Consider the following 14,514-nt stretch of genomic DNA (forward strand, 5'->3'; position numbering starts at 1 on the left):
GTTGAGGCAGAGTTGTCTTGTTGATTTGATTTTGCATTGGTCTATAAATCGTTGCTGCTATATCCAATATATATGAACCTGAATAATTCATTTAACTCCTTATTTTGTTGATTTGGATAATTATGTTGATGTTAGGGTTAACAATTCAGCACTAAAATTAGATTTTCGTTTTAAGAGTGTATAATGTAGTATGATACTACGTCACATGGATTTTATTTAAGAGTGTATAATGTAGTATGATACTACGTCAAGCTATAAGTTTCTATTTACCTCATTGATACATCTAGGTTGTTTCTACTTTTCTTAAAAGCCACCGATAATATCCTAAACATGTCATTAAACCTTTGGAACTTTATTACACAAATCTATGGCTTTCAAGTGATGATCCAATAATTTAAACATTCTAAGCTTAGTTTAGTTCTCTTAAAAACCATACAAGCTCCAATTTCTTATTCATCCTTTAACAAATAGATAGTAAAAAAAAAAATAAGCTTTTAATTTGACCAAGTGCACCAAAATTATTACATTTCTGTATGGTAGACTGGATTAAAAGTTAAGTTGAGTAATATGTAGAGCTTGAATCACCACTAAGCCTTAAGTTAAAGTTAAAAGCCAAACAAAGATCCATAGATGCAATTCCTAACAAATGATCGATTTTATAACTTAAACATTGTTTCAGAATAGAAAAATGAGTTTAGAATCTTTATCAATTTCATGAAAACAAGTTACGTTTAGATTCCATCATTGTTAGCGATTCAAAGCTTCAAAAACAATTTCAAACTCCATATCAAACAAGGCATATGAGGTTATTTTAGAACAACTTACACATACACATCACTTTATTCCTAAATCTACACATTTCGTCCACAACAAGACATAAATCTTCAACCTTTGATTGAATGACACATATCTGTCAACTCCTGATATCGTTATGCTAAAGGTAAAGGATATTTACATGAAGTTTGAAGAGTACATGTCAAAATAGAACTAGAAACTACTTAGAAGTCATCAATCACAAACAAATGGAGGATTCTCCAAACACTGAGTCGAAACTTATAAACAATCAAGAACTTGAGAGAAAAGAAATGATTTTCAATCTTCATTGTATTGATTAACTGATTACAAAGAAGATAACAAGAACTTTATATATATACTACTCTATAAAAAACAACGACTGCTAACTAATTAGTAATTAAATTACTATAATACCCTTAACAACAATAACAGAACAGAGAAGCTATCACCCCCCTCAAACCGGGGGGGTATGGAAGTAACCCAAGTTTGTTTGTTGCATCTTGATGTGCTGGTTCATAGAGAGGTTTGGTAAATACATCAACCAATTGTTGTTGAGTAGAAACGTGAGACAAAGAAATCAGACCAGCTTGAAGCTTCTCTCGAACAAAATGACAGTCGAGTTCAATATGTTTTGTTCTTTCGTGGTATACAGGATTAGTTGCAATGTAAATGGCAGCTTGATTATCACACTTGAGAGGAATAGGGGTAATATTGTCCACTTGTAATTCAGATAAGAGACGGCTTAGCCATGCTAATTCTGCACACACACGCCTCATAGACCTGTATTCTGCTTCAGCATATGATAAGGAGATAGTAACTTGCTTCTTTGACTTCCATGAAATAGGAGTATCCCCAAAAATAAAGAAACCACTAACACTTCTTCTTGTGATTGGGCATGATGCCCAATCAGAATCATAGAAAGCTTCAATGTTAAAAGAAGGATTTTTATTGAAAAATAACCATTGTGTTATAGTGCCTTTAAGATATCGTAATACATGCATGCCATCATTGTAATGAGCTTGACATGGAGTTTGGCTAAATTGACTCAAATATCGAACTGAGTATGCCAAATCTAGTCGAGTATGAAGAAGGAAATTCAATTTCCTAATGAGCTGTCTGTACATAGTAACATCTGGCAAAGGTTCTTCCATTAAAGGCAATAAATGAAGTTTCAGTGATAAAGGAGTGGTAGTGATAGATTGTTCTTGCATTGAATAAGCAGAAATAATTTCGTTGACATACTTTTGTTGATTAATCACCATTCCGTTTGCAACTATATTAAACTTTATGCTCAAGAAATAATGAATGTGACCCAAATCCTTGATTTGAAATTTATTATGAAGTGACTTGAGAGATTGAATCTCTATGTCATCATCTCCTGTGACCGACCTATCATTAACATATATGGCAACAATGACTATGTTGGTAGGATTTTTCTTTATGAAAAGTGAATAATCATTTGATGACTGTGATATCCTTTAAGAACAAGAGCAGATGAAAGCTTATCATACCACTGTCTTGATGCTTGCTTTAAACCATACAATGGCTTTTTAAGTTTGCCAACAAGTGAAGAAGAAGAAAGAAAAAGATCAGGTGGAGGCCTCATTTAGACTTCTTCATAAAGATCCCCATGCAGAAATGCATTATTTACATCAAATTGATGTACATTCCAACCCCTTTTCATGGCTATAGAAACCATGCATCTAACAGTGGTGAACTTTACAACTGGTGAAAAAGTTTCATTGTAGTCTATCCCCTGTTTTTGAGTAAAACCCTTTGCTACTAGCCTTGCTTTATGTCTTTCTACAGTACCATCTGCTTTGTATTTGATTTTGAATACCCATCTACAAGCAATTGGTTTCTTCCCTTATGGCAGTTTTACGATTTCCCAGGTGTGATTTCCATCTAAAGCTAGTAACTCTTTTCTCATAGCTTTTTCCCACTGAGGCTTAACTTTAGCTTAATGATAAAAAGCAGGTTCAATTTCCATGTGTGGAAAATGGGATGAGGTTTTGGTAACAACTAAATAAACACTTTGAATCTGGGAATGAAGACCAATACATAAATTGGTGAGAGTGTGAGAACAAGAAGAAGATGTATCTCTAACAACAGAATTACAAATATAATCTTGAAGATGAATAGGTGGTTGAGATATTCTGGTTGTTCTCCTTAATAAGGGTTCTTGAATAGGTGAATCAGGTAAGAAAGAAGTAGCTGGAGAAACATTATTACCAGAACTGGGAATAAAATTAGGATCAAGGGTAAAATTGGAATTTTGAACAACAGGATCAGAAATAGGAATGGGAATGAAAGAATTCGTGTCAGGAAGTGATAAAGAACGGTCTGATGAGTGTAATGGGAAATTATTCTCAAAGCATTTGACATCTCTTGAAATCGAAATAGATTTGGGTACCAAATCTAAAACTTTGTATGCCTTTTGACCAGGAGGATAACCAATAAAAATGCATGGATTAGCATGTGGCATGAATTTATCTCTTCCTTGAGGTAATGATGAAACATAACACAAACAGCCAAAACTTCTTAGTTGATCAAATGAAGGTTGTTCTTTATACAAAATTTGAAAAGGACTTTGACCATCTAGAACTTTGGAAGGAATTTTATTGATTAAATGAACTACAGTCTTGACACAATCGCCCCAGTAAGCAATGCCAATTCTTCACTTAAAATAAAGAGCTCTGGAGGTGGCTAAAATGTGTTGATGCTTTCTCTCAACAACTCTATTTTGTTAAGGATTGTAGGGAGTAGATTTCATATGTAAAATACCATTATCTTGAAAAAATGAAATGCCTTCTGAACTAGATCCCAACTCCATAGCATTATCTGTTCTGATAACTTTGACCATTGTATGAAATTGTGCCTTGACCATTTTTACAAAAGATTTGATAAGATGCAAGGCATAATGTTTTTGTGACATCAAGTGTACCCATGTATGCCTACTGTGATCATCAATAATGGTGATAAAATACTTAAAACCATCATATGTAGCATGTTTATAAGGTCCCCAAATATCAACATGGATCAAGTCAAAAGGATTTTTGGATATAGTATCACTGATAGGAAATGGTAATTTATGTTGATTAGCTTTAGAACAAACAAGACATGAATCAATATTCATTTCATTACATTTTGAAGAAACAAGAGAAAGTTCTTTTAGTTTGGCTAAAGGAACATGACCTAACCTGTTATGCCACAACATTGTTTGAACATTAGAAGAAATAGTGAATACATACGTTTGATAAGACAAAGAAGAAGGAAAAATAGAGAAATTATAGACTAAAGACTGTTTGACTTGATGATGTTCAAATACATATAGATCATTGATTCAAACACATGTAGAAGACAATTTTCATCAGTGAAAATTGCAAAAGTCTTAAGATGAGAAATGAGCTTAGGAATAGAAACAAGGTTATACTTGAATTCAGGAACATATAAAACTCCATGAAGTGTTATGGAATCATGAATTTCAACATCACCAATGTAATTGACAAAAATGCCCTGACCATTAGGAAGCCCAAGAGATTGAGGGTGAATAAGTTTTGTAAGAGAAATACAGAAATCTTGACTAGAACAAATGTGGTCAGTGGCTCCTGAATCTATGATCCAAGAATTATGTGTTTGAAGAAGATGCGAGGACTTATAAGCATTTGCACAAAAATGTTCAAAAGAAAAAAATGTACCATTAGGATTAAGAGATCCTTCAGTAATGGCAGAATTGACTTGAGATGATGAAGAACTGTTGTTGATTGATGTTATATTCAGGATTTGAAGAAATTGTTGATATTACTCAAGAGAAAATTGATGTTAGATGTGGAACTAACATTGTGAACATCAGAAGAAGACTCATCTTTTCTTCCTTTTGTGAACTTGAATGTGGAGGGAAATCCCACAAGCCTATAGCATTAGGACTTTGTATGACCTGTCTTCTTTCAGTGAGTACATGTAAGATTCTTCTTAGAAGACTGAGAATTGGAATTAGTAAAGACATCCATAGCAATTGCATCACTGTTAAAGGCAGGAGATACATTGATTTTTCTTTGATGTTCTTCTTGAATGAGTAAGGCATAAGCAGTAGACAACGTAGGCAAGGGTTTCATCATGAGAATCCGACCTCGGATGATTTTATATGAGTCATTAAGCCCCATTAGAACCTGGATAAGCTTTTGATCTTCAAGAAACTTATTAAGAGCAATTGCTGCACTACATGAACAGGCTGGAAGATCTTGTACCACACGTAAATCATCCTATATCTTCATGAGCTTGGTGAAGTAAGTAGGAAAATCATCTGAGCCTTAAGACATTGAATATAGTTGTTGTTGAATATGGTAAATCAATGCTCCACTGGACTGTTCATAACGTTGATTCAATTCACTCCAGATCTGAGATGCAGTTTGAAGAAAACGAACACTATCTGCGATATTTTTGTGAAGTGAATTTAAAATCCAAATTATAACCATAGAATTTGCATGAAACCAAGCAGGATAAGTAGGAGAATTAGACGCAGGTTGAGAAATCGAGCCATCAACAAGACCTAGCTTGCTCTTTGCAGACAGAGCAATAATCATTGCTCGTTTCCATGCGTTGAAACCAATGCCATTGAAGACATTAGTGACAAGAACATTACTTGGATTATCAGAGGATCCAAGGTAAAATGGATTAGAAACAGAAATTAAGTCAATTGTGGATTCTCCTGACATGATTGAAAAAATCAATTTTATAAAAAAAATCGAGTGAAGATGAAATCGAGTGAAAAGAAGAATGATTGAAGATGAATGCGGAAATGTAACATCCAAAAATTTACAACCAATTTAAACTTTTCAAAAACAACCCATATTCATTAAGTTATTACAAAAAGGTTTTCACTTCATTTATTATCAGAGTATCCCAGAAACATCAACATAAAACTAAGGAGCGGTACCATCACGCCTTCGCCTTGCCACGGTCTCCTGAAGTACCTGAAACAATACCCTGAAACTGTAAGCCCGAAAGCTTAGTGAGTTACCCCCAAAATACCAACCACAATACCATACACATATCATATCATAAACAGAACAATCATGCATATCGAATTTACAGTGTGACTGGTCCGCCTGCACCAGGCCTTCAGTCCACCCGATCCACTCTCTCTTCGAGTCAACAGTATGACTGGTCCACCCGCACCAGGACTTCAGTATGTCTGGTCCAGTCTCCGAGCCTCGACACGTCTGGTCCGCCCTCTTGGGGCCTTCAACCTATCCGGACCACTCATCGGGCCTTCGGTCTAACCGGTCCGCCCTGGGTATGTTGGCCTACAACACAAAGCAGGACCCGCCTCAACCCAACCCCAGTCCAACAACCATGTGCACATAAACATATAATCACATAGCAATTCACAACTAATCAACCGATCTAGCAGATTACATAACTAGCAACATCCTAACCAGGATACCGACCTAACCGGTCACTAACATGGCATCATCCTATACACCAGGATACCGACCTTAACTAGGTCCCTAACATAGCATCATCCTATATACCAGGATACCGACCTTAACCAGTCACTAACATAGCATCATCCTATATATCAGGATACCGACCTTAACCAGTCACTAACATATCATCATCCTATATACCAGGATACCGACCTTAACCAGGTCCCTAACATATCATCATCCTATATACCAGGATGCCGACCTTAACCAGGTCCCTAACATAGCATCATCCTATATACCAGGATGCCGACCTTAACCAGGTCCCTAACATAGCATCATCCTATATACCAGGATGCCGACCTTAACCAGGTCCCTAACATAGCATCATCCTATATACCAGGATGCCGACCTTAACCAGGTCCCTAACATAGCATCATCCTATATACCAGGATACCGACCTTAACCAGGTCCCTAACATATCATCATCCTATATACTAGGATACTGAACTTAACCAGGTCCCCAACATAGCATCATCCTATATACCAGGATACCGACCTTAACCAGGTCCCTAACATAGCATCATCCTATATACCAGAATACCGACCTAAACCAGGTCACTAACATAATATTGTCCTAATTACCAAGACGCCGATCTAAACAGATCAATAAGCACATCAAACAGTACACGTACAGATATCAGATATAACTATCTCACAGATCATCGATCATAGTAATCTCTCATAACCAAAACACTGACCTAACCAGGTCACTAACATACCAATCCTAACGGAGCATAAGAGCATGACAACATAATGTCTATCCGGATACCGATCTAACATATCATAACCACATGTAGCATACTGTAACCATGAAAACAACTAAAAGGGCCGGCCTTAGTGCCTTAGACCTTATTGATATAGTGAGGATAACTCACTTGCAACTGCCGATTTGAAGAAATAAGATCACGCTGCTCCGACCACCAGCACGAACTCCACCACTGAACAAATCCAATAAACACCGATAATTACCAAAATACCCTTGGAAGTCAAACTGGTCAACCATTGGTCCAAGTCAAAGTCCTCAGCCAAAGTCAACCTTCCTGGTTGACCCTACTTGCCGATTCAACCCGTTGACTCGTCGAGTTCCTGTGCTCAGAAACTTCCATGCCACAACTCAATTCGCCGAGTCGCCCCAAGACTCGTCGAGTCCAACAATCTCAGAGTCCTATCCTGCTCAACTCACCGAGTTGTCCCTCAACTCACCGATACACGGCTTAACCAGAAAGCCTAGGGTTCCACGACCAGACTCACCAAGTCCAAGGCAATCTTCAACAGACTCGCCGAGTTGTTCTTCCAACTCGTCGAGTCCATGCACATAATCATACAACTCGTCGAGCACACCCATGTGACTCGCCGAGTCTCTTCAGTTCTCATTCCATACAGAGGCTTTTCAAGCCATGCAGGGACTCCAATCCATAGATCCACTCTTCTATAGCCTAACCCTCACATAAAGTTGCAAACTTTACGTGAGAGCAAGGAGATATAATCCCAAAACACTTCTAGGGCTAGGGTTAAAGACAAAGGGCTTCACCAATAACTCTTAGACATGAACTTTATGACCTTTTGGGCCATCACACGTCTAGATCTGAAGTAGCAACTTCAGATCTAAGCCTCAAACTCGAGATAGCTCCCAAACAAGTTAATGGATCCCAAATCAACCACCATTCATGAATAAATAATGAAATAGCTTAAGGAGGAGGTTCCTTACCCCTGAAATGTGCCTAAACAGAAGTAGATTCCAGATCTACCCAAGCCCCTTGATGATGGCCTCCAAATCCCCAAGCTTCTTACACCAATTTTCTCTTCCAAGCTCTAATTCTTCATCAATGGAGTCACACACACGAGATGAGGGTTTCTAGGTCTCAAATGGGTAGTAAAGAGGCTGAAGGTGGGTTATAATGTGCTTTATATAGGGCACAATCCTCGAATTAGGGTTTTCTCCCTTCAGCACCAACTCGCCGAGTCCAGTCGCCGACTCACCAAGTTGGTCACTTAACATGTGACCAGAACCACGACTCGACTCGCCGAGTCGACCTTCCTTATTTACACTAAGAACCCTGAACTTGCACTTCTGAACTTGGGTGCACTTCTGAACTTGGGGTGTTACAGGAAAGAAATTGAAGATCGGATCGTTAATCTGATACCATGTGAACAATGAAGAACTTGAGAGAGAAGAAATGATTTTCAATCTTAATTGTATTGATTAACTGATTACAAAGAAGATAACAAGAACTTTATATACAGACTACTCTATCAAAAATAACGACTGCTAACTAATTAGTAATTAAATTACTATAATACCCCTAACAGCAATAACAGAACAGAGAAGCTAACAAAACTAAGGAAGGAAACAAAAGGAATAGTACGTTATAAGCTCGAAGAGTAATCCCTAACTTAAATTCTTTAAACAACGTTTACGATTCTCACCTAGACCTCTCAGCTCTTCCCTTCTCCATGTCGATTTGAGAAAATGGTGAAGATGATAGAAATATGGCTAACTTCTTATCTTATGCCTCTTGGCAAAATTTACCCTAAACTTTTGATTATCTAATTTGATCATAAATGAAATATAATCAACTAGTTCTTACCATATTTACCATTCTAACCCTTCCCTATAATTTTCCTATATACTTAGTCCCCCAAAAGCTTATTTCATTATGTCTTGGTTAAATACTTAAGTTTTTTTTTAAACTTAACCCCTATTTTATATTTTTAACCAAAAAACTTGTTTTTATCATAGATTTTTCTTTTCGAAACTATTAAATAAAATGTAAAATCAATATGTTATTATTTCACCTCAATATGTTCCTTAATATTTCACCATTTTATTTATTGATTATTATTTATTTTATCATATTTATTTATTTTGCAAAGTTCAATTATCCCCGAAATAAGGATGTTACAACCAATGTTTTAAAAACCGGTTTTTTAGTTGAACCGGTATGGTGACCGGTTCCCGGTTCAACCGGTTTAACCGGTTCGACCGTCGGGGGAACCAGTTTCTATACTTTTCATGTATTTTTTTATTTTCCTACACATGCGTACATATAGAAATTATGAATTTGATGTTTACAACTTCAAACATTAAAAATACATATAAAAATAAGTTGTAGATAAATCCAAATACATTAAAATAATACTTAACCGTAAGTTTTAGTGTTTTACATTAATCCATATACGTCAAAAAGAAAATAAAGTATAATACCGAAACGAAATATAGTTTTTGATGAATACAAACACATCAAAAGAATTTATAACATTTACCATATGTTTTTATTCATGTGTTTTTATTCGGTTTAACCGGTTCAACCGGTTTTTTCTAAAAACCGGCCGGTTCAATCCGATTCAGAAATCAATGTAAAACCGGTGATAGTTGAACCGTTCCCTCTCCCGGTTCCCGGTCCAACCGGTTCGACCGGCCGTTTCAAACCGGTTTTTAAAACATTGGTTACAACTACCCCACCCATCCTCACCCGTTCTCAAAATCACGGCTTCTAAGAATAAATGTGGATATATTCTTTTGATTTTCTCACGTGTCCTCCACATGAGATTTGATATCATTTAAAGAAACTAAGTTGCCATTTTTTTGCATAAAGCCACACAAATTAGAAAAAAAAAAAAGGAAAGTACGTTGCTATTTAACACGAAAAAAGAAACTAACTTGCCATTTTTACATCAGGTCACAAAAAATAGACAATAAAACATATGTTGTTATTTAGCACGAAAAAAGAATCTACTTTGCCTTTTTTTTTTGCATCAGATGACAAAAAATAGAAAATGAAAGTACATTGATTTTTAGTGCGAAAAAGAAACTAACTTGCCTTTTCTAGTATCATGTTAAAAAAAATAGAAAAAGAAAATACGCTGCTATTTAGCATGAAAAAAAAGAAACTAAATTGCATTTTTCTGCATCAGGTCACAAAAAAAAGTTATTATTTAGCCTGACTTTTTTGTACTAGGTCACAAAAATTAGACAGAGAAAAATATGCTAGTTTTACATTTTAGCACATTAAAATATCCGGCAACAGGAAGTATAATGCTAGATGCTAATGTGCATCTGCACATCATGTAGCTTTGTACTAGATACTAATGTTCATGTAGCATTGAAACTGTTAGTGGTAGAGTTATGTTGAAAGCTACTACTTTTCTTGGCTAAATTTGAGGTAAAATGTTGATAACTTTGAGAGTTAGGTAATTTCTAATTTCAAAGGGAGGACTTGATGCGTGACATTTGAAATATTATTATTATGGCCAAAAATCAGAAAAGGAATTACAATTTCAATCTTTTATTCAAAAGGTCATTGCTTGCTTTATTTTATTTTTTTGAAAAACCATTGACATTTTGAAAATTTAGCAGACTAGGCAGCTCTATTTTTTTGCAACTTAACTTTTAGTCGGTTTGTTTATTGATCGAAGTCATTGTTAATAATCTTGTTACGAACATAAAATTTTACTTTAATACATGTAGAATATAGACAATTATTTTTTAGGTTGATGATCAAATAAAATCAGCTCAAAAGTATTGATGAAAATGAAAAAGAATATATATTTTTTTCATACGTTCGGTTTCAGACGTTTATTTATTTTATTTTAGTTAACAAAGTTCAAATTGATAACATTTGCAAGCATAAATGTTTTTTCTGAACAAAAGAAATAAAAAGTGACTTTTTCAGTAAAAAAAACAGAATATATAATAGGTTTTATAATGTTTGCCTTCATAGTGAAATTTTGATCCATTGTGCAATGTATTACCATCATTATTTAGGGTATAACTGAGTTGACGGTGGACTTGTGTGAGTAGTATTTTGGTTTTGAGAGGTTATGTAAGTTTTCCATGACAATTTAAAAGAAAAAAAAAGAAAATTAAACTTATTTAGGGTAAACATATATGTTGAACATGTAGGTTATGTTGATTTTCCCTATCACCTTAAAATTAAAAAATAAATAAATTAGAAAAGAAACTTATTTAGGCTTAATCACAAGGAATACAAGAACCACATTCCATGGACCAAAAGTCGGGATGAAGTATATATATTAGTTTACATTTCTTTACCTAATTCTTGGTTTTAGTTGCTTGATTTAGTTGGCTAAAGGCCTAAATAGAAGTGGGCATCGCCCATATTTGGATTTCTCTCTCAAACGACCTTGTGTAGATATGGGAACTAGATCATCTTTATCATCTAAGGTGGTATTTTATTTTATTATTATTATTATTATTATTATTATTATTATTATTATTATTTTTGCTTTATGAATTAAGAAGAGAACAGTTTGGACATGAAATGCTATAGATTAAGATTTGGGTTATAAAATGAAAAGATTAAACTTAAAATAGGAGGAAATGATGTTAGAACTCTAATTAAAAGTCTTTAATATCCGGTTAATTAGTAATTATAAATTCTCCGATGACATGGCTTCGGAAAGGAAGGAGTGGAAGTGGAGACATAAAATCAGGGTTTCATGTTAGTACCCGAATATTTGTATATTCATTCGTGCATTCACTTGTCAATGTCAGAGGTTTCTTATTAAAATAGTCTCTCTACCTTTAGATGAAAGTAAAACAAGTTACATATAACATTTTACTTACCTGCTATGGCCTTTCGGAAATTGTGTATATTTTTGTTGAAAAAAAATTAAGATATTAGATGAAACAAGGTTAATGTTGTGATTTCATTATATATGCAAGAAAATCAAAATCCCTTTAGCAAAAAGTTTAAACAGAAAACGTTTGTGTGTGTGTGTGTTTTTTAAAGAAACCCGTTTTAATATCATGAAAATCAAATAAGTCGTAATATATCTTCTTTTAAACGAATTCTATAAATTACAAAAACAGCAAGGCTAAATTTATATTTTGAATTGACAAGGACACTTCTTGAAATTTGAATTATGGCTGCATGAGTTGTTTCAGTCCCCGAGCTTTTAAAATTTCTAACATAGTCCCTCAGCAATAAAATACTTTTCATTTAGGTCATCTCATCTGTCTATGGGTTCGTAATTTACAAAATATGTCTTGGCTAAAACAACCTCATACATATTATATAAAATGAACAACTTCCCATAACATGGAAATCAACAAAAACACTCCAAATCATCATACATTATATAATAGAAACAACTGCTTATATCCTGCGAACCCATATAAAATAATCGTTTTTGATGATAATATCATTTGGTTCCAACTATACAAACACAAAATTGCATATTATTATTGGGTTAATGTTGTGCCAATAATAAAACTGACCAGAAAAAAATCATAAAATTTAATTGGAAGATGAATTAATAAGGCCTTTTGTAGGCATGGTTAATATGATGCAATTGTTTGTATCAACACTTTGGCAGCTAAACACCTGAAAGGCCTTAGAATACAACGAATATTCATCCATTTGTTTCACAAAATATAATTGGTTTGAGATGAAAATTATTACGTTTATGGAATGTAGTTCATGAAATAGTCAGTTTACTTTTTGGATTGTCTATCGTAATTTATGTTTTGTAGCAAATTAATAATTGTTTTATGCAATGTGTTGCGAGATAAAATTAAGTGACATGCATGTTAAGTGTTACAAAACATTAGTAAATTTGGCTTTGATTTGTATGTCTTCAATTTTGGTTTCTTAAGTTATGAGCTACTTTACGTATTTGATAATTAAAAGTGACAGTTAAATTATTTGTTGAATCAAATAAATTATAAATATATACAAATTGTAATTTATAGCCTAACAAAAACACTATAGCTAAAAGTGCTGCTTACAACGCACAATGTACAACATTTTTTTATAGTTACTACCCCTATATAAAATTATGGATAATTTAAAAATCATCCGACTTATAAAAATAATCCTTAAACTTTTCTCAATCTTACTTATAAGAGGCATGGTACTTAATGGTACTTAGTTATGACCTATAGATTCTTATAAATTATTCAAAATCATTCGACTTACAAAAATAGTCCCTAAACTCTTCTTAACTTTTAATAAATCATCTAACGCTTATTTCTTTTAAAATTTTAGTGTTTTTAAAGTTGTGATACACGCAAGAAAAACACACGTAAGAACCCACGACAAATCATGTGCTAAAATACTAATTGTTTATAAATGGAGAATATATTATCAAAACTAAGGATGATTTCTATTTCTACAAGGGCATTTCGAAGTTGAATTTGGAAGAATTTGCCATTAAGTAGATTTTAACTTCATTATAATGTGACGGATGGTTGTAAATTAGTACTATATCGACATTGTTTAAAAAATAAAATAATCAAATACATTTTAGTTCTAAAATTTTACAAGTAATACTTATCGTCTCTTCCGAGGGCGAGTTTATATTACGAAAATGTAGGTATTTTGACTCTCCTAAATTCTTATAACTTACAATAAAATATATATAAAAAATATTAGGACCTACTTTAAAAAATATGAATGACCTATTTTGTAGTATTTGGCAAAAAAAAAGGGGTATTAGGACCTACTTTATAGTGCTGCACAAAAAAGAGATGAAAACAATATATAAAAAAATAGAAGACACATGAATAAGTCTCAAGCCTCGAATTGCTCTATCCATTTGCTCTCTTTGTCTCTCACTTTTAAAGTGTTGTTGGTGTCATGTAGGGGTGAACTCGATTCCAAAACCGAACCAAAAAACCAAATTTATGGATACGGTCATACGGAGGAACCAAAAACCGAACCGAACCGAATTACGTATTCGATCTAGTTCTAATTCAGTATTGTTTCCAACGAGTATTTTGCTCACTCCTAGTTATTAGAATCTTGAACTGAACCAAACCCGACTAATAAACCAATAACCAAATTTATAGATATGTAAAAACTGAAACCGAACCAAATTATATATTCGGTTTCCAATCAATTTAGTTCCAACAAGTATTTTAATTGCTCACCCTACTACTAACATGATAATTTGTTTCCTCTTTATATGCTATCTTACATCAAATATAACTCTAAAATATACTGGATAAGCACATTTACTTGTGATATGTGTGATTGGAAACCAAAAAGCATGTCTACAACACTTGCAAAAATTTGGATCCATTTGACAATATTATAAAGAAAAAATATACTACAAGGACTAGTTTTGTAATTTATGTAATTAGTATCTTAAAAAATAAAAACAACAACAAAGTGCAGTTTTTGATCTCGAGCGTCCACGTCAGCTTTTCTTCACGCCACACGATCTATCTACCACCTCCATTCCCTCCATAAATCGATAAAAATAC

General features: G+C 33.9%; 1 protein-coding gene across 1 annotated transcript; it reads right to left on the reverse strand.

Annotated features, from left to right (window-relative positions):
* Positions 1 to 4,742: 4,742 nt before the first annotated feature.
* On the reverse strand, positions 4,743 to 5,510 carry LOC145075966 (uncharacterized). The gene is made up of 2 exons (XM_079022015.1): positions 5,268 to 5,510; positions 4,743 to 5,057 (listed from the first exon to the last, which is right to left on the reverse strand). Exons 1-2 carry the CDS (start codon positions 5,508 to 5,510, stop codon positions 4,743 to 4,745), a joined length of 558 nt encoding a protein of 185 aa, XP_078878141.1.
* Between the last annotated feature and the right edge of the window lie 9,004 nt (positions 5,511 to 14,514).

This window comes from Lactuca serriola, chromosome 9, assembly GCF_051521515.1.
Source record: "Lactuca serriola cultivar US96UC23 chromosome 9, Lser_US96UC23_V15, whole genome shotgun sequence".
Lineage (NCBI taxonomy): Eukaryota > Viridiplantae > Streptophyta > Magnoliopsida > Asterales > Asteraceae > Lactuca > Lactuca serriola.